A 21,374-nucleotide genomic window follows, 5' to 3' on the forward strand; every position below is an offset into this window, starting at 1 on the left:
ACTTTCCTTTTACCGAACAGAATATTTCAACTTATAACTCATGTATTATAAAAAAAAATAATCAAAATTGCTTTTAAAATTACGCGCTGCTTTCTAGAGTCAATCCATGAACGTAAGATATTCCTACGAGCCAAACAGCTAGCTGAGCCAATCAGGAGGCTGAAAAATCGAAAACCAATATACCCCTTCCTTTCCTATGCGTTAGTTTGCCCACCTGTCTTGACGGGACTTTGGGCTCCGTCTACATATCTTTACGTCATGGGCCACCGGGGGGCAGCACAGGACGCGATTGCGCCACTCCGCCCGTGAGCAATCTCCCAACTCATTTTTGGTTGTTTTGAGGATTTCTTCAACTTCTTGTTGGTCCTTGCAAAAGCAATATCTTGTGTGAACTTGTACTGACTTGTACGCAGCTGTGGGTAACAGTGGGTAACACATACAGAGAATAGTCCGGAATAGTAGTCAATAGTAGTCTCGGGCAAGATTGGCTCAGTTAAAATCTACACCGAACAACTTTGGGGACAAAGTTAATAACAATTTGCAAAAGCAGAATACTTGGAAAGAGATGAGCGAACCGAGTCAGGAGCAGAGTAACATGGACGTTGACGAAAACAATGCAACACCTCCAATTGAGGCGGGAATGGAGGTTAATTCTGCATCCGATAAAGGTCCTTCGACGTCGATGAGCCCTAATAGCGCCGTGCGTGTTATGGCATCTTCGGGAACGGTTGGATCCGTCTCCGTTAGTTTGCACCCACTTGTTATTATGAACATTAGCGAGCACTGGACGCGGCTTCGAGCCCAGGCAGGCACGGATCAATTAGGTATTAATGTTATGCATGCATGCCCCTTTTCGTGCACATAATGGAAAACTGGTCGGGCCATGGTTAATTCATCGATTGGCACAATTATCGAAATGGCATATTAATTGGGATATCGTTGTTGCTAGTTTATGGAGCTCTCATTGGCAAGCAAAAAGGAAGAAACATCGAAATCATGAATTCCTTTGAGCTGCTATTTACGTGCTTTGGAGACGACGTTATCATCGACATGGATTATTATACCGTAAAGGAGGAACAGTTCAAACAAGTATTCAGTGAAATGGACTTTCTTGGCTGGTATACTACTGGAGATTTACCTAACGAGTGGGACATTAGAGTTCACAAACAATTATGTGGAATTAATGAAAGTCCTGTACTATTAAAATTAGATCCCAGGTGTAAAAACTCGGATGTAAGATTTAGTTACGCTCTAGCATTTTGATGGTAAAATATTGTACTTGTTGTTTAATAATGTATACATAATTTTCACAGCAATTATCTGTTTCAATGTACGAATCGGTGATCGATCTAGTTGCTGGAGAAGCCACTATGTTATTTGTTCCATTAACGTATACATTAGCTACAGAAGAGGCAGAAAGAATTGGAGTCGATCATGTCGCGAGAATGTGTAGCAACGATCAAGGAGGAAGTTCTTTAGGTAAAGTATTATTTTATAAATTTAAATAACTACTGGAATATATGTTTAATAACATATTCTAAATGTTGCTTTTTGTAACCCAGTGGCTGAACATCTAATGGCACAACACAGTGCTATAAAAATGTTACATTCAAGAGTAAAACTCGTTTTAAGATATGTACAAGCGGTACAAACTGGGGAATTAAAAGGAAACCATGAGATCCTAAGAGCAGCATGTTCTTTAGGGCATCGTTTACCCGTTCTCAATAGTCCCAAGTTTAGATCTGATTTTTATAATGTAAGTATAAAATATTCCATGATTAAGTATTATCCTTGTACTGTAGATGATTTTGTTGCATTCGTGTATAGATTACGTTTTTTATTTTGAATCTGTTTGTTTCAGCAATGTAACGACTTTGGTCTCATGACATACCTAGGCATAATAACCAAAGGTTGCAATGATATAAATCAATTTGCAAACAAATTTAACATTGTATATGATAGACAAGTGATGGGTCGACGTTTGCGGAGTCTTTTCTTTTGATAGGTCAATACACTGTTGTTTCTTTGTAACGTTATATTTTTTTAATCGTGCACTACTGACGCCTTTAACCTTGGAGAGCCTGCCACAACGGACGTGATTAAACGGTGAGTAGTGCAACATAACTTCAACAAAGAAGGACATAATCTTTGATGCCAAACAAATTTAATCGGAATATCTCATGTAATCCTATCGAATACTCCGATAGGAGATTACTTTGTATTATTTAAAATCAGCCCTACATGGTTCGAACAGCATGTGTTACAGGAGTTGGAACAAATCGGAATACAATTGGCACGCGATGTTAATAAAAGCTGTGATGTACGCTTCAAAGTATTTCGCCAGTAGGAATGAAAGTCGTAAATGATACGAGACGTGGCCATTTAATTAAAAGATGACCGACAATTTCCGCTCTATAGATGTGTCCAAACGGATCTTTTGCCTTGGTTTCGATTACAAGATCTTTATTGATTTGATGTAATAAAAATTGGACGTCGAGGTGCTTAATCGTTATCGTCGAGTTAAAACTACAAGTGGATTAAACCGTTGCACTGAGTTTAGTGAGATATGAATTTATTGGTTTCATTTATTGTGTATGTAGAGTGGCGGATCGAGTACCTTCCCTGCTAACGTGGCATCGCCGGTGTAACAAGGGAAGGCATTCGTGTCCACCAGTGGATATACTACATTTTGTTCGATTTACGCCGAGCTTACAACATTCCTAGTGCAACAGGTTTCAACTTGGATTTTATCCATTCAACTTTTGTTGCGTGATGTTTGCCAAATGGAAGACCTCGTGTCAAAGTGGCCAATCGCGTATTCTTACAGGCCACTATACGATATCCTAGAAACGTTAATTTGCGACATTGAATCGCTCTCTACCAAAGCTCATTTCATGTATAGAAGCGATCGCCTACGAATGGCGTCGATTGTAAAAAAAAAAAAAAAGCTGCATACAAGTATCGTTATAAAACACTAGCGGCTCAAAATCTTACCTAAAATTCTACTAAATCGATCGTGCATTTATCGCCGATACGTACATATATAATGCCATAAATATTTCTGTACAAAATATAGTGGGTATATTGTGCCTCGTAAATTATTGCATGTCATCATAGTTACCGTGAATCACCCGACTAACGAAACATCCACTAGACGCGTTCTCACTCGTAAATGGTATACATAAAATACCACTTCCACTGCGGCCTGTCTTTAAAAACCCTTGACTGAGATCTTATATTATTGACTTTCGGATATTCTAACGGTACGCATTGTGCGACAGTTTAGGTGATAACGATCGCTTAATACTGTCATGTGCCGACGGCGATAGAAATGCCCGTTCTTACAATTGGCATAAATTCCTTTGGCGATGCACCGGAAGCAAAGGAATTCAGTTGTTTTCCATTTTCTTAGCAAACCCCGAAAGCGGATCTCGATAGGTCGATAAATGTTATGCGTCGAAACGTAACCCTTGCTTAATTGAAAAAAAAGAGAAAGAAAATCCTCAAGGTGGTAGACCGATCTAACCGAGAGAACGTTAACGGGAGCTCTTGGTTCCTCGTCTGGAAACTTTTGAAAGAGGGTCCCCTTTCGATGGTCATCAACTTTTAAATAACGAATCGAAAGTTTGCAAATAACGTCCGTTGCGCCTTTAAACGTTAGTACCGAGCCATAAACCGATGTCGAAGCCCCGTTTAGGATTAGCGGATAGGCCGTCCTCGATCATGGTGGCCAGAATGTCCACCAATACGGACAGCATGGCATCGGGCTAAGGACTCGGTTTGTCCATACCTATGAGCTCCTCGAAAAGGCTATTTCTACTTATACTTTTCTCTTCGATACTTTGAAGAGCGAATCTCAAGGTGGCAGCTGCTAAGTCGCCCACCGACCAATGCCTGTCCATTAGAACTCGGCTAACCGTGTCCAGCTGAAAGTTCAAAAACGTTTCGTAACTTTTGCGACAGTCGACACGAGTGAGCTGATTATTTTAAACTCATTCGAGAACTCTAAATTAACTCGGTACATGCGTCCGTGTGATGACCACCCCACTAAATCGAAATAATATTTTACTTTGGTTACATTTTCAGGTTGCAGGTAATTTGATATTTTCAATTTGTCACCTTTGATAAGTTGGGATGACCACAAGTGTAATAGATCAGTCTGGGTGCCCCTGAGAGGGAAGCCGCCAACCACTGAATGACCAATTTCAATTGGGGATCTCCTTTTAATCGAGATCCGCAACCCCAATTTCCTGTCGCAATTGGGAGTAAACCTCCTGACTGAGAACTGCTTTCTCGAGGAATCTACCGGAAAAGTTGGTCGATTACTTTTCATCCTAGGAATAACTTTAGACGATATATACGCGTTACAAAAGATACAGGGAAGATGAAAATGAATCGAAGGGTGCAGGAGTCTCGAATCTCGGATATTCGGTTTCTTTTTCTTGCTTTCAACGAGGACGATAGAATGAGAGACAGGAATGTTAGTAGAGTTTCCGTTTCTAAGAAAATGTAGATTTGTCTCGGGGAACGCGTTGCCTGAAAACAATGGGTTAGTGGAAAAGAGCGATTGACGTTAGATACGCTCAACGGTCGAGAGTGGCAATGATTATTGCAGATTCTGTCCGCAGTAGCACCTTCGTTGTTTCCAAATGATTTGTTCCCTTCGATTTCCTGGATTTTCCTTCACTGCCAGAAGTCCCCGAGCCTACCGGTAGAGGCAGACGTATCGTGGTCTCGTCGTCGGCCAGTGTTTGAAATACTTCCGAAGTGACCGTAATAACCCACAGTTTTCTACGTTGCGCGTTCTTGGTCGCTCGAGCCACCTCTGGATCGTTGCTTGAAACATCTCGGTTAATCGTGGCACCGTGCTCAGAAACCTGTATGGCGTTTAACCTTTAAGGTTTTACTCCGTTATAACTCAAAATAGCTTCACGGTTTTGTACGTAAGCACGTTGATACGGGCAAATACGTGTCAGGGCAGTTAAGCAAAAACGTCGCTTTTAAAAATGCCAACTCTTGTCGTATGCAACGAGTTCGAATTGACGGCATTGGATTGGGTTACGGTATAGGTCGTAACGTAAAAGCGGTAAAAAAAAAAAGCATCGTTCGTTCGCAGTCTCTCATTCCATCACGAATGAATAAACTAACGTGGACGTTTCCACGCGTTTGCGTGGGCTTTCTTTAGTTCATCTTCATCCCATGCACGCGATAACGCCGACTCTTACCGAGTGTTGTCGTTTGTTCTTATGACGAGTGAGCTCCAAGCTTAGACTCCTTACGGCCAAGGCGAGTTTGTGCCTTTGGTGAGCATCGTCCGTGTCGATCAGTGGTTGCGGCTCACCTTCTTGAACGGGGACCCCCGCGAAAGATTCGCTTAATGCTCTCTTTAAGAGGGAACCCGCGAAGCGCACTACGGCCCTATCCCTTGCATCCAGTTCGCGATTTTCGTCCGCATCTATGGGATCGTCCAGCCACTTGGATAATTGCTCGTAAACTTCCTCCAGCTCCGAAGAGAAATCTAAACTCCGGAAAATTTAGTTCCGCGTAGGCTCCTTTGTCATTAGAATTTGTGGTATTTTTCAAAGTACCAAAGTATCATAGGAAACCCATTGCACCTGGATACTTACCCGAGCTATTTTCTGTGCTGAAACTATATCTACTGCTGGCACGGGTATCCCTCCTGTGAAACTGGACCGGTTGGTTTTGTCGAAATCGCCCCAACCATTTTTGTTCGGCCTCTAAAGACTCCTTCAAGAACTCCTCGTCAACGGTTTCGTCCCTAAGAACGAAACCCCTCGATCCTCCTCTTTTCAGTCTAAAATGTTTACGGTCGATTCAGTATTTTCTCCGTTGCTAATACTCTTTGGGTAACGCGAATACGCAATTTGAGCTCACTTAATGTTTTGATCGTCAACGTGACTACCAGCTACGCTTATACCAACTGCATAACTGCTTTCGCCAGAGGAATTAGTAGATGATGTTTCGGTCGCGGTATTCTCTCGTTTCAGAGCATCCTTTAGCCTCTGTGCAAACGTTCCACGTCGTTCCGGAGTGTCCAGCTGCGCACTGTAACGTCTGCTCAATTTTTGCTCCTCTTCCTCTACCGAAAGTATGGTATTTAACGATAAGCGCTAGTTAATAATTGCATTGTGATATTTCGAAAAGATTTTCATCTACCTTGTTGCTAAGACGTAAAAAGTCCTAACGTATTCGACAAATTTTTGAGCACGTTCGCGAGCTCTTATGAAAGGAGATTATGAAATATTACAAAATAAATACAATAGACCCTTGTGAATGTTTAAATAGTGATATCGTGACTTGATAATATTTGAATTCTTACGTACCTGGTTCGTCGTCGATCATTTCTTTGGCACTGTGATAACTGTCGGTGCTTTGACTATTGCAACTACTGTATACCGACATTTGGCCAATGGATCTTCTCGTGACCGGCAATATTTCTCCGCTCGACCCCAGAACGATAAATCGACTTCTGTTCGAGTAATTGGTTGCTTTGCCCGCCCTTCCAGGACTGGGCGTTCGTTTGGACTTTCCGTTTGGTCTAGGACGAAATTCCTTTGGCGGGTCAACCTTTCCAGCTAGAGTTAAGGACCACGGCTTTGTCATCTTTAGGTACCACATATTTCATCGGAGAATCCGAGAAATTGAATATTTCTAACGTAATACTCACCTTGAACATCGACGGTATTTACTGCATTATCTCTTTCTTCGGTGTCTACTTCCGGTGGCGTGCCGCTGAAGCTTTCTCCTATCGGGGATAGTCTTCGGGCTCCAGGACCAGTTTCGAGGTCCAACTCGGACTTGACGGGGTCCGTAGGGCTGCTTGGAATTCGCCTTTGTCGGAAACCTAACAGGGATTTGTTCATTTCTCTTAGAATATTGTCTTCTTCGAATTGCGACAGTGGTAGGCTGGAATAATTTTCCGGGTCTATACAGCACGTCGTTACCTGTAGGGAGGGAAAAATAAAACGTTATATGCGTCATCACGACCGATTCGATTTCGGGCTCGATTTCGGGCTCGATTTCGGGCTCGATTTCGACGGCAATATTCTCACCGCGCTCGGCTTGAGTATACTCTCATATGTTGCCCGGTGTTTAGGGTCGTTTATCCTGGAGACGTGTCTGGCACCTTCCACTATTAAAACTTCGTTGTCCTCTAAGGCCTCCACGGATAAAATCGCAGCAAGGAGCTCCGGATGGGTAGCTATCTACTCGAGCATGATTATCGTATTGACCACGCGGTAATCGAGTACGTTCCTATCGGTGAAGTCAATTGGAAGGCAATTTCTTATCGTACAGAACTCGAGGTACTTACGTACATGTACGGTTTCTTGAGTGACGCCATTTTCGAGTACCCCGTCGCCGAATTTTGCACTCGCGAAACAAACGTGCAATACCTTCGTTTCCGCCTCGACTCTCTCTAATCGCCTTTCGTGGCGAATGGTCAATGGGCACAGAGGAACGCTACTCTCTAACCAGTCTTCGATGGTAAGCCATTGTTTCGACGTCATCACCTGGAAAGAAACCGTACGCCGTCTCGCTATTTACGCGCTTACGCAAAAACGTTACTCGATCACGTACCTGTCTCGAAACTATCAATCGTCCTTCGAGCGCATGTTCCGTTTCCAAGAAATCGAAATATTGAAAGATGCTCCTGAGCTTTGCCTTTTGGGCGGCCCTGAAAGGACAGACGTCGCGTTATTAAGGATTCATCGAAGACTCTCCATTCACTTACAAATGGAGATTTTTAAAGAAATTAGTGAAGTTGAAGTCTCGCAGTGTTGGGTGAGTCTTGGACGTTCGCTTCGGATAAGTCGAGAAGAAGGCATTTGCGACGAGGGAAGAGGCAAACCCGTAGCTGTACTCGACACAGTCCCCTGGAAGGAAACAACGTTTCTAGAGATACCTTCCGGAATCCGCTCGAGAGCTCCAACTATCCTTCTTTGACTCGTGGCTTACCCTGTTGCTGAAGGCTGAACCGTAGTCCCTGCGGTGGCTTCGTGGACCTCAGAGCTTTGGCCCTTTCCACCATTCTTGGTATCGTTTTTTCAAATACGTGGCCCCGTTCCGTCGAACCGAGATCCACATCTAGGAACGTCGCCAAGCCCAAAAATAGATCGGGATCTTGAACGTCCTCTTCGGGATCGAGACTAATACTGGAAAAGAACGAGACATTCGTAGACTCGAGTACAGCTACGAATGCCTTCCAATGGAGGTAGCGAGTCCAAAGAGACGGGAGACCCACGAGACATAGAATCGAGCGGGAAGAACATCGGGGTGGCCGCTCGTAAGCGCGGTTGCTTCGGAGCCACGACGCGACGCGAATATGAACCTCGGTCGACGACGCCTCGACGCCTCGTCACTTGGCGCGAGGCAGAAACCTTTCGGACGTTGACTCGTTTATTTCGGTCCACGGGCGGCCCGGCTTCCGATTGCCTGCGTATCGGCCGGTGACTGGCCCCCGAGCCATCGGGAACGGTTCGCGTCTCCTCCATCCGAGAAGCGGGACGAGAAAACGACGAGATCTTTTTTCTCGTGCTAGGAAAACGCTACGAAAGTCTACGGAAGGAAAGTTGCATTACTTGCACGTATCGTGTATTCTTTGCATGGCATCCAAGAGATCTCGAGTGTTTCTGGCGGCAGCGGCTCTCTCCATGCGTTTGACAACGGCCGGCCACCATGGCAGGTCGCAGGGCAGCATGACCAGAGCCATTGCGCGAGCGAGGACACCTGCAAATGGAAAAGTAAATCGAGTCGGGGAGAAACGGAACGCCAGGTGGGAGCCCTCGTTGGCCCGGAATTCCTTGGAACCACCTTTGGAACCACCTCGAACGGGTCTAGAAATACTTCTCTTCTCAGTCCCGTCCGTCGCGGTTCGACGCTCGCCCCGACTCTCGCCCCGACTCTCGCGAGCTTCGAGCGTTCGGAGATATTCCCGGCAACTGGCGAGACTCGCGCAAACCTCGGCGCTTTTCCCGGACGCTTCCTCGTTTCCTTTCCTAAAGCCGCGGTCCCGGGGGCGCAGAGGCAAACGAAAGGTACGTACGTCGGCGCCCTTTCCCCTGGAACCGCCCCGCTGGGTTTACATCTCGGCCGCGACGCTATTTCGCCCTTCCCCTTGGCGTCCCGAGGGTCTCGAGTTCCCCGGAGTCCCCGGGTCCTTGCGCCTCATCTCCGTCCGTCTCCGTCCGTCTCCGTCCTTCCGCGGCCCGCGATGGAGGCGCTCACGGCGTACTACCGACTCTTCGTCGTAACCCGAGCGTTGCCCTCTATTTATGGAGCGGCGCCGGCGCCCTGCCGGGGATGGCGCGGTCGGTAACCTCGTTCGGGTCCGTCCCTTTTAGGTTAACCTTATCGCTCGTCGGTACGATTCGAAGACGCGGGCCCGAGTACTCGCTCCGAGGGGGAGATGGCGCCTCGTCCCTCGTCGGGAGCACCTTCCGCGACCTTATCGAAGCCAAGTCGATTCGATTCGATTCCATTCGAGTTCGATCTTTCCCTTTCCCCTCCCGATACCTTCGCCGGCGAGTCCTTTGCCGTTGACGGTGTTCCGGGGACGAATTGATTCTGGAAAATAAAGGTCAGAAGGGGCGAGTAACCAGAGACTGCGGAGTAATTGATCCCAATTGGTGAGTCAGACGGCCAACCGGTTATGTCACCGTCGAGTCCCTCGTCTCTCTGGATTCCGCGGGAACGACGACCGAACGGGAAATCTCGGAGGAGTGCTCCCGCGTCGGGGATCGCTGGAACTCCTTCGAGAGAATGCCTCGCTCGCAACGAGAGATCGGGAAAGGGGAAGAACGGGCTCGTCCTCGTAATCGCGACGTGACCCATTATCCACTTTGTCTTAATTACGGCGAGTACGGCCCCGTACGTGTTTACTCGACGGGCCCGAAGGGCGGAAAAGGAGGGAACTCGGTCCTTGGCCGCGAACGTGGGCGGAGAGGCGCGCGCTCGCGGAAGGGTTAACCGTCGAATTAACCTTAATTATCGGACCCTCTCTCCCGCCCGCCGGTTCCGGCTTCGCCTCGACGTTCCCGAAGAGGAGGTCGCTCGCTCGCGTCGAAGGAAAGAACGGCAGGGGCTAAACGAGAGTCCTCGGCCCCGCTTTATTCCTCTGGATCGCTTTACAGGCGGCCTCGCGCGATAAGCAAACACTCCGGGACTCGTCCCTCGCTAGAAGGGGAGGCTCGTGGAGGCCAGCAGCACCAGGACCGCCCAGACGAGTCGGGACGCCCCGTCGACGCGGCCCTCCCCGTTGGCGCAGGTCTCGCGGATGCCGGCGATGTTCAGGCTGCGCCGGGACAGCAGGTTGTGCACCCCCCGCAGGTTGCTCTTCTCCAGGACGTGCTCCCGCGACAGGAGGACCGAGTAGAGCTGGCTCTCGGGGTTGCGGGAGCAGAACGTCAGCACCATGTGCGAGGCGACGGCCTTCATCACGTGGACGCTTCCGCTGAACTGATTGTAGCGCTTCTCCGTCAGGGTCCCTGAAACCAAACGGCGAAACGAAACGCTTATCGGCGCCGTCCCCCCGGAAGATTCCTTCCTTCCGCGGCGTCGGAAGAGTCGGTACCGTTCTGCAGAGCCGTGGAGATCCAGAGGCCGGGCCGCCCGTGAGAATCCGGCACCCGGAAGGTGTACTCGATGTCTCCGGAGTCCTCGGTCCAGAGCAACCTCAGGAGGGAGAACTCGGTCGGGCTCAGCTTGACGATCGGACACGTATCGATCACCACCCGGGCGCCGTTCATCGGCTTGGTCGGCTCGATCTTATGCTCCAAAATCTCCACGACGTACCATTTGCCCATTATCTGCAACAGGAACGGGAACCGCTCGTTAGCGGCGGTCCTTGGATCGGGCCGGAGATCGTCCGGAGAAATGGCTTCGCGGGCGCGCCTAACAAAGGATAGGCTCGGTCATCGAGAACTCGGGGCCGATACGACGCGACGAGTCTATGGCTTCCTTGGTCCGAACAACCCCGGCTCCACCTCCGATCCACCTCCGATCCACTTACGGTCTACGATAAAATGGAATCGATACGGGAGAATTAACGACGGACGAGCGAGCGAGCAACGCTTCTCTCCGCGATGCGCGGCAAATACTTGCCCCGGACCAATTGGCGCGATTACTCTCGCTTGCGTATCACGAATTGCACATTTACCCCGACGCGACGCACGAAATTATCGTCGAGCCGGGCCGAGGAAAAAGGGGACAAAGCATCGGGCATTCGTCCAAGCCGAAAAGGCCAACGAATCCGCCGACCCCGCTTTATCGGTAACCGATTCGTTGCGGCGGGATCGGGGTACCCGAGCACTTTAAGCGCGACGCTTCCGCGAGCGTTTCCGCGAGCGTTTCCGCGGGTCGAAACCCGGCGCGGCGTCGCGTCGTGCGTGCGCTCTCGAAATCTGGGTCGGTGCATAATGGAGTTCTCGCCCGTTCTCGCCCGTTCTCGCCCGTTCCCAGGAGACGGGTCCTTCCACCCTCGTGGTCGGGTCTTCTCCCCGTTTTCCGTTCCGCTGAACGTCCGTCGCTGCGCCGAAGGGCGACCACCGAGGAAAGCTTTACCGCGCTCCATTAACTTTGGCTCCGCGGCTCGATCGACCGAGGTATCCGTCCGAGTTACCGTCGGGTTCGAACACTTGCCCTCCGGACGGTCCCAGTTTCGAGGAAATGCGTACCTTGTCGAAGTCCAAGGACTCTTGGGATTTGAGATCGCTACATTTGGAGGGCGACTTTGAGGGCGTCTCGCCATAGGTCAGCGCATTGTCCGCCCACGTGGCTCCGGCCACCAACAACACCAGCGTGCACCACTTCATGTCGGCACCGCGAACCCCTAATTCCGGAATCCGGAGGTCCAACTTCGCGTCCGCGTCTCGAGGTCCAACGTCGAACGTGTCCGGGGTGCGTCCGGGCCCGCGTTTCGATCGGCCATCGAGTCGGCCGCGTCCGTGGCCGGAAGATGCGACCGCGACGGCGACGGGGAGCACTCTGACGGGCCCGGGTCCGTCGGGACGGCGCGGCCGGCGCGGCCGGCGCGGCCGGGGCGAGCGAGGAGGAGCGGAGAGGAGCGGAGAGGAACGGCGCGCGCCGCGGGCCGCGTGCCCCTCGGTCCGACGAGATTTCCGATTTCTCGCCCGAGAGAGACGAAGGGAGCGAACCACTCGGCCTTCGCCCCGTGACCGCGGTTATCGCACCTACGTTCCCCGAAAGGGTCGGGCGTCTCTTCTTCCTTAAATTAAGCGAGACCCCGCTCCTCCTCTTTTCGGAGACCGGGGCTGGAATCGGGGCGGAGGTGGTAGCGGACGGTGGTAGCGGCAGTGGTACGAGTCGAAGCGCGGACGGCCGAGAGGGGGTCGGGCCCGAATATCTCTAAGAGCTCCCCCGATTATCGACGTCGTCTCGCGTGGCCGAGGGCGTCTCTCGGGGAGCGCCGAGGATCAAAGGATCGTATCGGTCGCCCGGAGCCGCGAAGATTAAATTTCACCGTAATCGATCGGCCGACCATCCGGCCGAACTCGTTCGGAACCTTTTCCCCGAACTTTACCCTCGCCGATTGTCCCGCGAAGGAACCGGTCGCCTCGGTACGTATGCGCGTACGTATGCCGATCGATCACCGCCGGAAGAGGAACGAATGGTCGATGGTTAGTCCCGGTCGAATAATTACCAGGCTCTGCCTCGACGTGCTCCGACACGTAAAGCCCGTGCGAGCGAGCGGCCTTTGAAAAGGTGCCGATCCCCGTCCCGGGGGTCACCGGGGGCGACCTTCGACCTGCCCTACTTCCGCACATACGGTTACACCGATCGACGCGTTTATCCCCGAGCTAAGGTGAGCCGAGAGCGGCGACGGTCCTATGCTGCCCCCCGGTGGAAGATGCGGACGGCTAGCGCCCTCGTCCCCCGTTACCCTTCGGTAGCGGCGCAACACATTTCCGGTGGGGATTTACGCGATCGCGATGGCAGATGCAGGGTCGTTCTCTTTAAATCGATCCGCGATCGTTTCCCGAGTCGGGCCGCCATTGGGAGCAAGTGCGCGAGCCGCCTGCATGCTCCACCGAGAGCAGCACGCGAGCGCCGACTTTGGTTTCGACTCCGGGACGAAGGACGGAGCGCCATCTCTCGCCTGTGCCGCTTAACGAACCGTCGAGCTAGGCGCTCCGATTTTTTCCGAGGGAGGCGGCAGGAGGCGTCGGAGCCCAGAGGCTGCGTTGAACGTCTCTCGCGGCAGGCACCAGCAGGTGCCAGGAACGACGTTGCTTTCAGGGGTCTTCGGCCCTCGAGCGAGTCGCCGCGGATTTTCCCGAGGAGGTCGACGGCGTCGACCATCTCGATGGCAGCATCTTCCAGGGGTTATCGAGAAGAGACCGCTGCCGCTTTGGTTTCTCTCCGATGGCATTGGACGGCATCGCGAAACGGAGCGTCGAGCCCCGGCGGAGGCCTGAACGCGGGTCCGACCTTTCGAGGTTCTTCCCTCCCGCGGCGAGGCGCGATTTCGCTTAAGGTTATTGGATTTCCTAGGAGTTTTCGAAGGCTGCGCGGAGGGGCGTTCCCGCGCTCGAGGAGGGGACCGGCATTGACGTCATTCGATGACGTCAAGCAGGACCGTGCCGGAACGGCCGGGACCCTTTCCCGGAAAATACCTCGAACCGCCGTCGAAACCTCCACCGATTGATCGCCGTCCTCGCCGATTGACGTACGAGGGCCGAACTCGTCGGCCCCAAAGCGGGTTCTCGGCGACGTACCTTCGGCTCGACGGGATCGCCTACGCTCGAAACGATGCGATTCCCTCGGTCGAGCGCGAGTAAGGGAAAGTTGGACAAAAAATGGCAAGGTTCCTATGCGCGGTCGAACGTCGAGTTCGGCCCTCCCTTTCTTCCCAATGGCGATCGAAACCTCGCCATTGGGAAGAAAAATGTCGTATACCTCCCGAGTCTTCCTCTTCCGCGAGCGTCGCACCCCCGGAGATAAAGGCCAGGTCTCCGCGGACTCGATCGTCCGTACGAGGCGTCAAAGGACGTCAAAGGACGTCAAAGGACGTCAAAGGACGTCAAAGGACGTCAATAGAGAAAATCGAAAAGCGTCGTGGCGAGTGCCAGGGTCGTTTGGCCAGAGAGGAGGAGGAAAGAGAAGCGCCGAGGGCGACGCCGTCGTAATCTTCAAAGTGCGTCAGGAAATTCCTGTACGCGGAGTAGTGGAGTCGCTTTCGGGAGAAAGGGCGCGAGTTCGGACTCTCTTCTCTTCGGAGGGGGGAAAGCCCTCCTCGACGTCGTCGGTTCCGTCCGGTTCCGTCCGGTTCCGTCCGGTTCCGTCCGGTTCCGTCCGGTTCCGTCGCGAACCGAGCAAGGACGATCGCGGCGATTACGGCGGACTCGCAAAGGACGTCAACGGCCCTTTGACGTCAATCGGTCGAGTTATCTCGCGCGTCAACGGCGTGCATCGTTTCCGGGGACGCGACTCGAATAATTTAGCAACGTCTCGCGCCGTGGGCGGCGGAGAGGTTCCCCGGAGGAGTCCCTCGACGAGGGCCGGTCGCCGGTTAACGTTGGTTCGTTGACGTCAATCGTCCGCGGGGCGGAGGGGAGGGGAGGAGAGGGGAGGGCACTCGGCGCTCGGCAACATGGCCGCCCGACGGTCGGACCAGTCGGTATCGAACCGCCGCGCCGCGAGCACTCGGTATGTCGCTCCGTTCGGCCCGGAAGAGCGGCCGTCCCTGAGGCCGATGGCATCGACCACCCGGCCGAGCGAGAACGCGACCGGCGCCCTGTCGGATTTCGACCGATCAACGGCGCCACTCGGAGGAGTCGGTGAGCGTCGGTCGACCGATATTTCGCGACATTCCGACTCGGTGGTCGGAGGAGCTTCCCCCCCGCCGCCGCTTTGACGTTGCTCGCGCTCGTCAAAGACCGATCCGGGAAATCGAAACGTCCACGTCGACGAGGTTTCCGCCTACTCGGGCGTTATCGGTCATTTTTAAACGCGACGCGACGCGTTACACGGAAAGGATAGAGAGCCCGAGCGAAATTTTGTCGGGAATCGTTCGCGGCGGACGCGTCGGATGAACCGTCGAAAATAGCCGACGAGGGAGTCGGCGCAGGGGGCAGAGCGAGATCCCGCCGGTTCGGGTCTGGAAATCGGGGGACGCTTCGGGCGTTCGTTTCCCTCTGCTCAGGATCCTGCCGAGGACTTTCGGCTTGACGCGCCGGTCGAGGAGCCGGCGAGATGGACGCGAGCGGCGTGCAGGGCAAGAAGCAGATCCGAGTGGGATTGTACGATATCGAGGGCACCATCGGCAAGGGCAACTTCGCCGTGGTCAAGTTGGCCAGGCACCGACTCACGAAAACGGAGGTAACGAGCGCGGCGCGCGAGGCCACGGCGAAACTTTCTTTCGATTCCGATCGATTCCGATCGATTCCGATCGATTCGACCGTTCGATTTCGCAGGTCGCTATAAAGATCATCGACAAGACTCAGCTGGATCCGACCAATCTGGAGAAAGTGTATCGCGAGGTGGAGATCATGAAGCAGCTGGAGCATCCCCATATCGTCAAGCTGTATCAGGTTATGGAGACCAAGAACATGATATACATGGTGCGTCCTCGAGCGAATAGCGAAGGATACGCGAACGAAGCGAAAGAAAAAATAATACGTCAACCTTGTGTAGTACAGGTCTGCGAGTACGCCAGCAAGGGCGAAATCTTCGACTATATCGCTCGATACGGAAGGATGGGAGAGCCGCGTGCTCGGGCGACGTTTGCCCAAATACTTTCCGCGGTGGAGTACTGCCACGCCAGCGGAGTAGCGCATCGTGACTTGAAAGCCGAGAATTTGCTCCTGGATGGCCAGATGAACGTAAAGATCGCAGACTTTGGATTCAGTAACAGATTCGCGCCCGGCGAACGTTTGAGCACGTGGTGCGGCAGCCCCCCGTACGCTGCCCCCGAGGTCTTCCGAGGGAAGCATTATGCCGGGCCGGAGATCGACGTATGGGTAAGAACGGTCGTCTCTCTCGCCGTGCTCGTGTCCGTGAGCACGTCCGAGGCGAGAGACGAGAGGTTTCGGGGCCATAAGATAACGTTAGCGACGCGTAATTCGTCTCGTTTATCTTTCAGAGCTTGGGCGTCGTGCTTTACGTGCTAGTTTGCGGAGCACTGCCATTCGACGGCTCGACGCTTCAGTCTTTAAGAGATCGCGTTTTAAGCGGCAGATTCCGAATACCTTATTTCATGAGTACAGGTGCGTACGTTCCCTGGATTTACGACCGCGCGACGAACGGAATTACATCGTCCGGACTCGCGAACGCTTTGACAAGGAAATACGTACACCTCGAGTGATTTATGGTTGTCCGGGCCAAGCGGACCCACGACAAGACCGTAAAAGCGTAATTCTTATCTACAGATTGCGAGAGCCTCATACGCAAAATGTTGGTTCTGGAGCCCGGTAAACGGTACACGATACCGCAGATTAAGAGGCACCGGTGGATGGCGGGCGCTGTGGATAATTCGTGCCCAACGATCGTCAAAATCACGTCAATTCAGGAACCCAACGAGCAGATTCTTAGGCTCATGCACAGTCTAGGCATCGATATAACCTGTACAAGAGAGGTAACGTTATTTTCCCTACCTAGATGCGAACGCGCGCCCTGATCCAACGATTACGGGTCATAGTTATTGCTCTTTCCTCTCAAAGGATACTTGGCGACGTTTGTCCGCCAAGTGTACCTTTCCGACCCCGCGGTTTCTTAGACGGATCGTTACGGAAGATCGACGCTCTTATCATTGATACGTTTTTTCTCCTGACAGTCTTTACGAAACAATAGTTACGACCACTACGCTGCAATATACTTCTTATTAATGGAGAGATTAAAGCAACATCGTACCAGTAATTTTACGAACAACAGTTGTTGGAGCGCCGCAGCTAGAACGAAGGAAGAGAAATTTAAGTCAAGGTACGCGTCTCCGAGGCTTCCGTTAAACGATATATCGATCGCTACCCCGATGGGTCTAAATTGTCTAAATTGTCTAAATTGTCTAAAATGTCTACGTTACCCCAGCTTCGGATCCAACTTCCAATCCCACCTGCGACAACGAGTTCGGAGGGATATAGATTTTTTTTAATGGTTTGGTTTTTATTTACAGCGGTAGCTTAGTGGGACGTTGATCGTAAATGATGAGTGGTGAGGAAATTGCTGATTTTGTGAGCGACAGGTCGGATTGGAAGATCGCAAGGCCGCGTCTTTCAGTTTTTGGTAACATTTTATTTCATCCCCTTGCTCTTACCATTTACACCCGATATATGCTTGGCAAATTGCTTGGTTTCTTCTTCACTTCTGCATTATACAACCCTCGTGACGGTCGTTAAAAAGCGGAAAATGGAAGGATAGAGGAAAAGATGAATCTTTCGAGATTAAAGTCGTGTACACCGGGGTGAAATTATAGGGTATAGGTGTCCGTTGTATCGACGGGAACGTCCAATGGGACAGAGTCCGTCGAATCGATCGTACGGTAGCGATTCGAAGAAGAAAAGATTTAGTCACCGAGGGTGGTCGCGCTCGGACGTTAAAGTGCGCTCGACTGTTGCAGAGGTCGCGAGGACGTCGGCAGAGGAGGCAAGAGATTCAGTTCGACCAGTTCCTCGACGGACGAAGGGTGCTGCAGCGCCGAGGGGGATCTGGAAGAAGGGCCTAGCGGGGACGAGCTAAGAGAGGCGCAAATAAAGCTGGAAGAGCACAGACTGGGCTTGGACCGGGATATCAGCCAACGAATCGATAGTCAAATAGTGAACCGAAGACTGAGCGATTACCAGCAGCAACATTTCGATTCCATCGTGGACCCGATAGACCCGCCGAGTCGCGCGGCGCTGTTCGCGTCCGGCGGTTGCGGCAGCTCGTCCTCCGAATTCTTCGAATCGAGTTTCGACTCGGGGTGTCCGCCCGACTACGGAGTGGCCGTAGGGTGCTTTACGAGCAGTCTTCCCTCCTGCACGCCGCCGCCACCCAAGAGCCCGTCGCCCGTGGCGACGAGGATATCCCGAGGGTCTCAGGGACGGCGAGCCTCGGACGGCGGGCCCAGGCTGCTGTTTTACCAACAGACCGGCAACGAGAGACCGGTCAAGCAGCGTAGCATTCAAGGTACGCGTCGCGAAGCTCGTTTTCCCTCCCCGTCGAGTCGGGATATAAAGGGTGACCGCCCGTTGCAGATTCCGGAAAGGCAAGGGGCCACCTGGACCTCGTGCACCTACGCCTGCCGGCCGCGCCCCTTCAGAGTCAACCCCAGTTCAAGATGCGCGCCGAATCGGGGACGCAGCTCCAGCTGTTGGTGCAGCAGCGCGTGCTCCAGCAGAAGAGAAGCTTGTACCACCGGCACCGAGGAACCGGCGGGGGCGGAAGCGGAAGCGGGAGCGGAAGCAGCCCTACCCCCGGCCAGACCTCGGGCCGGCGCAGCGACCACGTGCCGCGTCAAGACAGCTACAAGATGGCTCAGCGTATGCAGATCCTGCCTCCTTTAGCTCAGGCTCGTGGCGACGACGCTCTCGTCAGGGAGCGTCAACTCGAGGAGGAGAGGTGGAAAAGCCTACCCTCGCGATTGGCAGCCGATTGTCAATTGGCCGAAAGAACGCTCCTATGGAGTCAACAGGTAATCTCATGAGAGATATCGCTTAGATAGGTTAGGGTAGAGGATAGAGGACGACTGGATTCTAGGGAAACTGCCTGTGGGCTAACGCGGTCCGATGACACCTTCTCGCGGAGGATGCCCCGCCGGGTGCCCACCGCGAGGTGGAAGCTCTAAGATCCATGGAATCTCTATCGTTAGAAAACACTGCTTTTACTTTGGCTTACTATTTTAGTCAGTTGCGGGTGTACCTTGCCACCGGGTCGAAGCACTCGACTTTTAGCACCCATTCGTTACCGTTACCTAGCTGCTAGTACCTGCGTTGTGTTCCTATGATTATTTATTTATTTCTCTCGAATAAACCATTATTTTCTTTCGTCTTGATTCCAACTTGCCTGAGCGCTCTGCATGGTGAGCTCCGTTTGGACGAGTAGAATTCTTCGTGGATGTGACCGTACCGCATCCCTAGGTTTCAAATGTGTAGCTACGTGTCTTCCCTCCACTAGAGATCCATAAAAGCTCCGTCGCGATAACGTAGAACGTACGTGTACTGCAATTTCTTTTATAAAGCACTGTCCGCTTCCTCTGTACCCAAGACCGTCACGCGGTTGCCACGGTCCTGGAGAATCTGAGACTGATAAACCGTGAGAATAATATTTAGTCGAGAATTCGCGTCGACGAGGAAGTAATAAAAATTCCCGTTTCGGCGGCTACCGTATTCGCTTGCCCGACTAGAAAGAGGACCGGAAAACTCAGTTCCCAGTATCCCGTGCCAACCCTGTGCCCCACTGAAAATGTCAAATGTGTGTGTATACATGAAGTGTTGGTACGTTAGGTTGGGCTAGGTGGAGGCGCATCATACCTACCGCCCGGTAGTGTAGGAGGTTTCTTGTGGCCTGCCGGAAGTAATCCTCATTCGACAATTTTCGAAAACGCCGGAGAACCCATGGAATGAAAAATACCGGTTGCGACTCGTAAATACTCGATACGAAAACGGTCATTAAGATTTTCTGTTTGCAGTCTAGTTAATGGGACGCGTCGCCGTTGCGACGGTCGTCCAATATCATGATTATCAACGATATCGCGCATCCCTCCCTCGACGAGGTTTTGTAATTTTGTAATTTATGATTTCACGACTGACTCTACGAGACTTTGTTGAAAATTTAACGACGCTCCTCCATCGGGCGATTTGATATAATACCGAGCCTTCTAGCTTACCGACTCGAAATCGCCGGGTGTACGTCTATCTAGACTAATGGTACGAATTATCGCTTAATGTGTATCATAACTTAGGTTGGAACGTTCTCTAGAGAAAAGGTTAATTAAATTAGAGAAGCGAGGAAGGTCGCGTGGCCACGCGTTCGATTCGTAATTGCATCGATTGCATCGATTGCATCCAATAAATAATCGCGTCCGTGGTAGTGCGAGCATAGTCTTAATATACGACTGACGTCTGTCTCTTCGATATTCAACGTCATCGCAGACTGATCCTTTTTTAGCGAGGGGTACCAACTCATCGTCGTTGGACGAAACGATGCCGACGTTGCGTCATCGTAATTATTATCGGAACAAACATTAGAAATGTTGATACGATTCGATACCTGTATCGGTCTTAACTGGCTTAAAGGTGTCGACGACCGTTAACCCTTATCGAGGAGTTCTCTCCAAATTTCTCCGGAGTGAAGTGACCTCGTAGACCTCTCAGACCTCTCGTTGTAATAACTTCATTAACGAGTGACGAAATAATTTCGTTTCATCTGTTCGAAAGAGATTAAGAGAATGGTCGATTTCTTTTTGTCCAATGCCGTGTTACTTTTAGCGGTCGAGAGTCAAATCCCGAGCATTCGATTACGTATACAAAATGTAACTTTCATTCTTCCACTCGTTGTAACGTTGTCAACAGTGATTAAGTAACGATATTAAAGTAGTTGCCAGCAGCTCAAATGAACCAATGTTTAATACAAAGAAGAAGTGCTGCATTTTGTACGATGATAAGTCATCATCTTCCTCCTTCTTGACCCACGATCTAACGATTGATAATAATAATCGTAATGGACAACTTGGTCTTGAGATTTCACTGCCTTAAATTAGTTCATAAATTCGATGTGCCTTCGACGTCTGTCGTTCTTTAATTTCGGATTAGAGATGTAAACACTGTGTACTGGTGTACTGGTATTATTTGCAACGACGATGAAACCTGAATTGAAGCATAATTTTTCAATTATACGGTTTCTGTAATAGGAAATCATTAGCTGATGATTCTATTTTTCTAGAATCGATATTACGCGGTTACCGCGAAACTAGTTTTTCATTTAATACGCAACAACGATGAAGTGAAAAGTACGTTCTTAGTCGAACGTATCATTGCGTGTCAGTTCTTTCCGGGGCAGTCCATTGGAGACATTGCGCGATAGATTGTTTTCAAGAATTATACTTCAATTGTTAAAGGACAATAAACATGCAAGACACCTAGAAGTTATTGGACCAATTTAAGGAAGTTGGACTGTGGAATTCTATGTCTACATATCGCCGCCTCATCGAGTTTCAACTTTTTAATAAGAATCGATATCGTTCCATTCAGCACCCATATGCCTGACGCATTATTCCTCCTTTATATACACTTATAAACATTAAGAAATGCAACACTTCTGCTCATAATTAAATCTCTTAGGTTTTAGACATTAGGAAGTAATTCCGGCCGTGTACAATTGACAACGACTTTATAATTCCAACATTTTGCCGTTTTTTTACAAAA

The 21,374-nt window shown here is 51.1% G+C and overlaps 4 protein-coding genes across 9 annotated transcripts; 2 read left to right on the plus strand and 2 right to left on the minus strand.

Moving 5' to 3' along the window:
* Positions 1-264: 264 nt before the first annotated feature.
* Positions 265-3,089, plus strand: LOC105695628 (COP9 signalosome complex subunit 6). 3 transcript variants are annotated; one of them, XR_001103654.1, is made up of 6 exons: positions 566-824; positions 950-1,233; positions 1,314-1,479; positions 1,563-1,756; positions 1,862-2,106; positions 2,255-3,089. XR_001103654.1 is itself a non-coding variant. In XM_012417370.2 (5 exons), the coding sequence occupies exons 1-5, from the start codon at positions 566-568 to the stop codon at positions 2,000-2,002; spliced, it is 1,044 nt and encodes a 347-aa protein (XP_012272793.1). In that variant the 5' UTR covers positions 265-565; the 3' UTR covers positions 2,003-2,031. The 3 variants fall into 3 exon arrangements, 1 of the variants encoding a protein (XP_012272793.1); XR_001103655.1 differs by having other exon boundaries at positions 2,267-3,089; XM_012417370.2 differs by lacking the exon at positions 2,255-3,089 and having other exon boundaries at positions 265-824; positions 1,862-2,031.
* Positions 2,556-10,001, minus strand: LOC105695623. Of its 4 annotated transcripts, XM_012417362.2 has the most exons (15): positions 9,065-10,001; positions 8,601-8,748; positions 7,978-8,174; positions 7,754-7,895; positions 7,600-7,696; positions 7,338-7,532; positions 7,074-7,226; positions 6,689-6,965; positions 6,345-6,596; positions 5,896-6,100; positions 5,628-5,815; positions 5,226-5,518; positions 4,635-4,877; positions 4,120-4,302; positions 2,556-3,926 (listed from the first exon to the last, which is right to left on the minus strand). In XM_012417362.2, exons 2-15 carry the CDS (start codon positions 8,729-8,731, stop codon positions 3,768-3,770), a joined length of 2,715 nt encoding a protein of 904 aa, XP_012272785.1. In that variant the 5' UTR covers positions 8,732-8,748; positions 9,065-10,001; the 3' UTR covers positions 2,556-3,767. The 4 variants fall into 4 exon arrangements, with proteins under 4 accessions (XP_012272785.1, XP_012272786.1, XP_023290410.1 ...); XM_012417363.2 differs by lacking the exon at positions 7,074-7,226; XM_023434642.1 differs by lacking the exon at positions 4,635-4,877.
* Positions 10,002-10,098: 97 nt separating this feature from the next.
* On the minus strand, positions 10,099-11,991 carry LOC105695630. The gene is made up of 3 exons (XM_012417373.1): positions 11,694-11,991; positions 10,592-10,826; positions 10,099-10,505 (listed from the first exon to the last, which is right to left on the minus strand). Exons 1-3 carry the CDS (start codon positions 11,829-11,831, stop codon positions 10,195-10,197), a joined length of 684 nt encoding a protein of 227 aa, XP_012272796.1. The 5' UTR covers positions 11,832-11,991; the 3' UTR covers positions 10,099-10,194.
* A 2,675-nt stretch (positions 11,992-14,666) lies between these two features.
* Positions 14,667-20,678, plus strand: LOC105695739 (MAP/microtubule affinity-regulating kinase 3). Its single transcript, XM_012417609.2, has 9 exons — positions 14,667-15,357; positions 15,453-15,599; positions 15,678-15,998; positions 16,121-16,244; positions 16,407-16,612; positions 16,811-16,956; positions 17,591-18,138; positions 18,207-18,643; positions 19,455-20,678. Exons 1-9 carry the CDS (start codon positions 15,232-15,234, stop codon positions 19,572-19,574), a joined length of 2,175 nt encoding a protein of 724 aa, XP_012273032.1. The 5' UTR covers positions 14,667-15,231; the 3' UTR covers positions 19,575-20,678.
* The last annotated feature ends 696 nt before the right edge of the window (positions 20,679-21,374 follow it).

This window comes from Orussus abietinus, unplaced genomic scaffold (genome assembly GCF_000612105.2).
Source record: "Orussus abietinus isolate OABI.00-Male unplaced genomic scaffold, Oabi_2.0 scaffold4, whole genome shotgun sequence".
Lineage (NCBI taxonomy): Eukaryota > Metazoa > Arthropoda > Insecta > Hymenoptera > Orussidae > Orussus > Orussus abietinus.

What these genes read in the sequence shown, in the direction of transcription:
- LOC105695739 (XM_012417609.2), top strand. Translation starts at nt 15,232, where the DNA reads ATGGACGCGAGCGGCGTGCAGGGCAAGAAGCAGATCCGAGTGGGATTG. An exon ending in ACCGACTCACGAAAACGGAG is followed by an intron (nt 15,358 to 15,452) that starts GTAACGAGCGCG and finishes TCGATTTCGCAG; the next exon opens with GTCGCTATAAAGATCATCGA. An exon ending in CAAGCAGCGTAGCATTCAAG is followed by an intron (nt 18,139 to 18,206) that starts GTACGCGTCGCG and finishes CGCCCGTTGCAG; the next exon opens with ATTCCGGAAAGGCAAGGGGC.
- LOC105695623 (XM_012417362.2), bottom strand. Translation starts at nt 8,731, where the DNA reads ATGGCTCTGGTCATGCTGCCCTGCGACCTGCCATGGTGGCCGGCCGTT. An exon ending in GTATACTCAAGCCGAGCGCG is followed by an intron (nt 6,966 to 7,073) that starts GTGAGAATATTG and finishes CCCTCCCTACAG; the next exon opens with GTAACGACGTGCTGTATAGA. An exon ending in ATCATTTGGAAACAACGAAG is followed by an intron (nt 4,303 to 4,634) that starts GTGCTACTGCGG and finishes CTTTTCCGGTAG; the next exon opens with ATTCCTCGAGAAAGCAGTTC.
- LOC105695628 (XM_012417370.2), top strand. Translation starts at nt 566, where the DNA reads ATGAGCGAACCGAGTCAGGAGCAGAGTAACATGGACGTTGACGAAAAC. An exon ending in GGCAGGCACGGATCAATTAG is followed by an intron (nt 825 to 949) that starts GTATTAATGTTA and finishes CGTTGTTGCTAG; the next exon opens with TTTATGGAGCTCTCATTGGC. An exon ending in TTAGATCTGATTTTTATAAT is followed by an intron (nt 1,757 to 1,861) that starts GTAAGTATAAAA and finishes TGTTTGTTTCAG; the next exon opens with CAATGTAACGACTTTGGTCT.
- LOC105695630 (XM_012417373.1), bottom strand. Translation starts at nt 11,831, where the DNA reads ATGAAGTGGTGCACGCTGGTGTTGTTGGTGGCCGGAGCCACGTGGGCG. An exon ending in AGTCCTTGGACTTCGACAAG is followed by an intron (nt 10,827 to 11,693) that starts GTACGCATTTCC and finishes TTCCTGTTGCAG; the next exon opens with ATAATGGGCAAATGGTACGT. An exon ending in CTCCACGGCTCTGCAGAACG is followed by an intron (nt 10,506 to 10,591) that starts GTACCGACTCTT and finishes GTTTGGTTTCAG; the next exon opens with GGACCCTGACGGAGAAGCGC.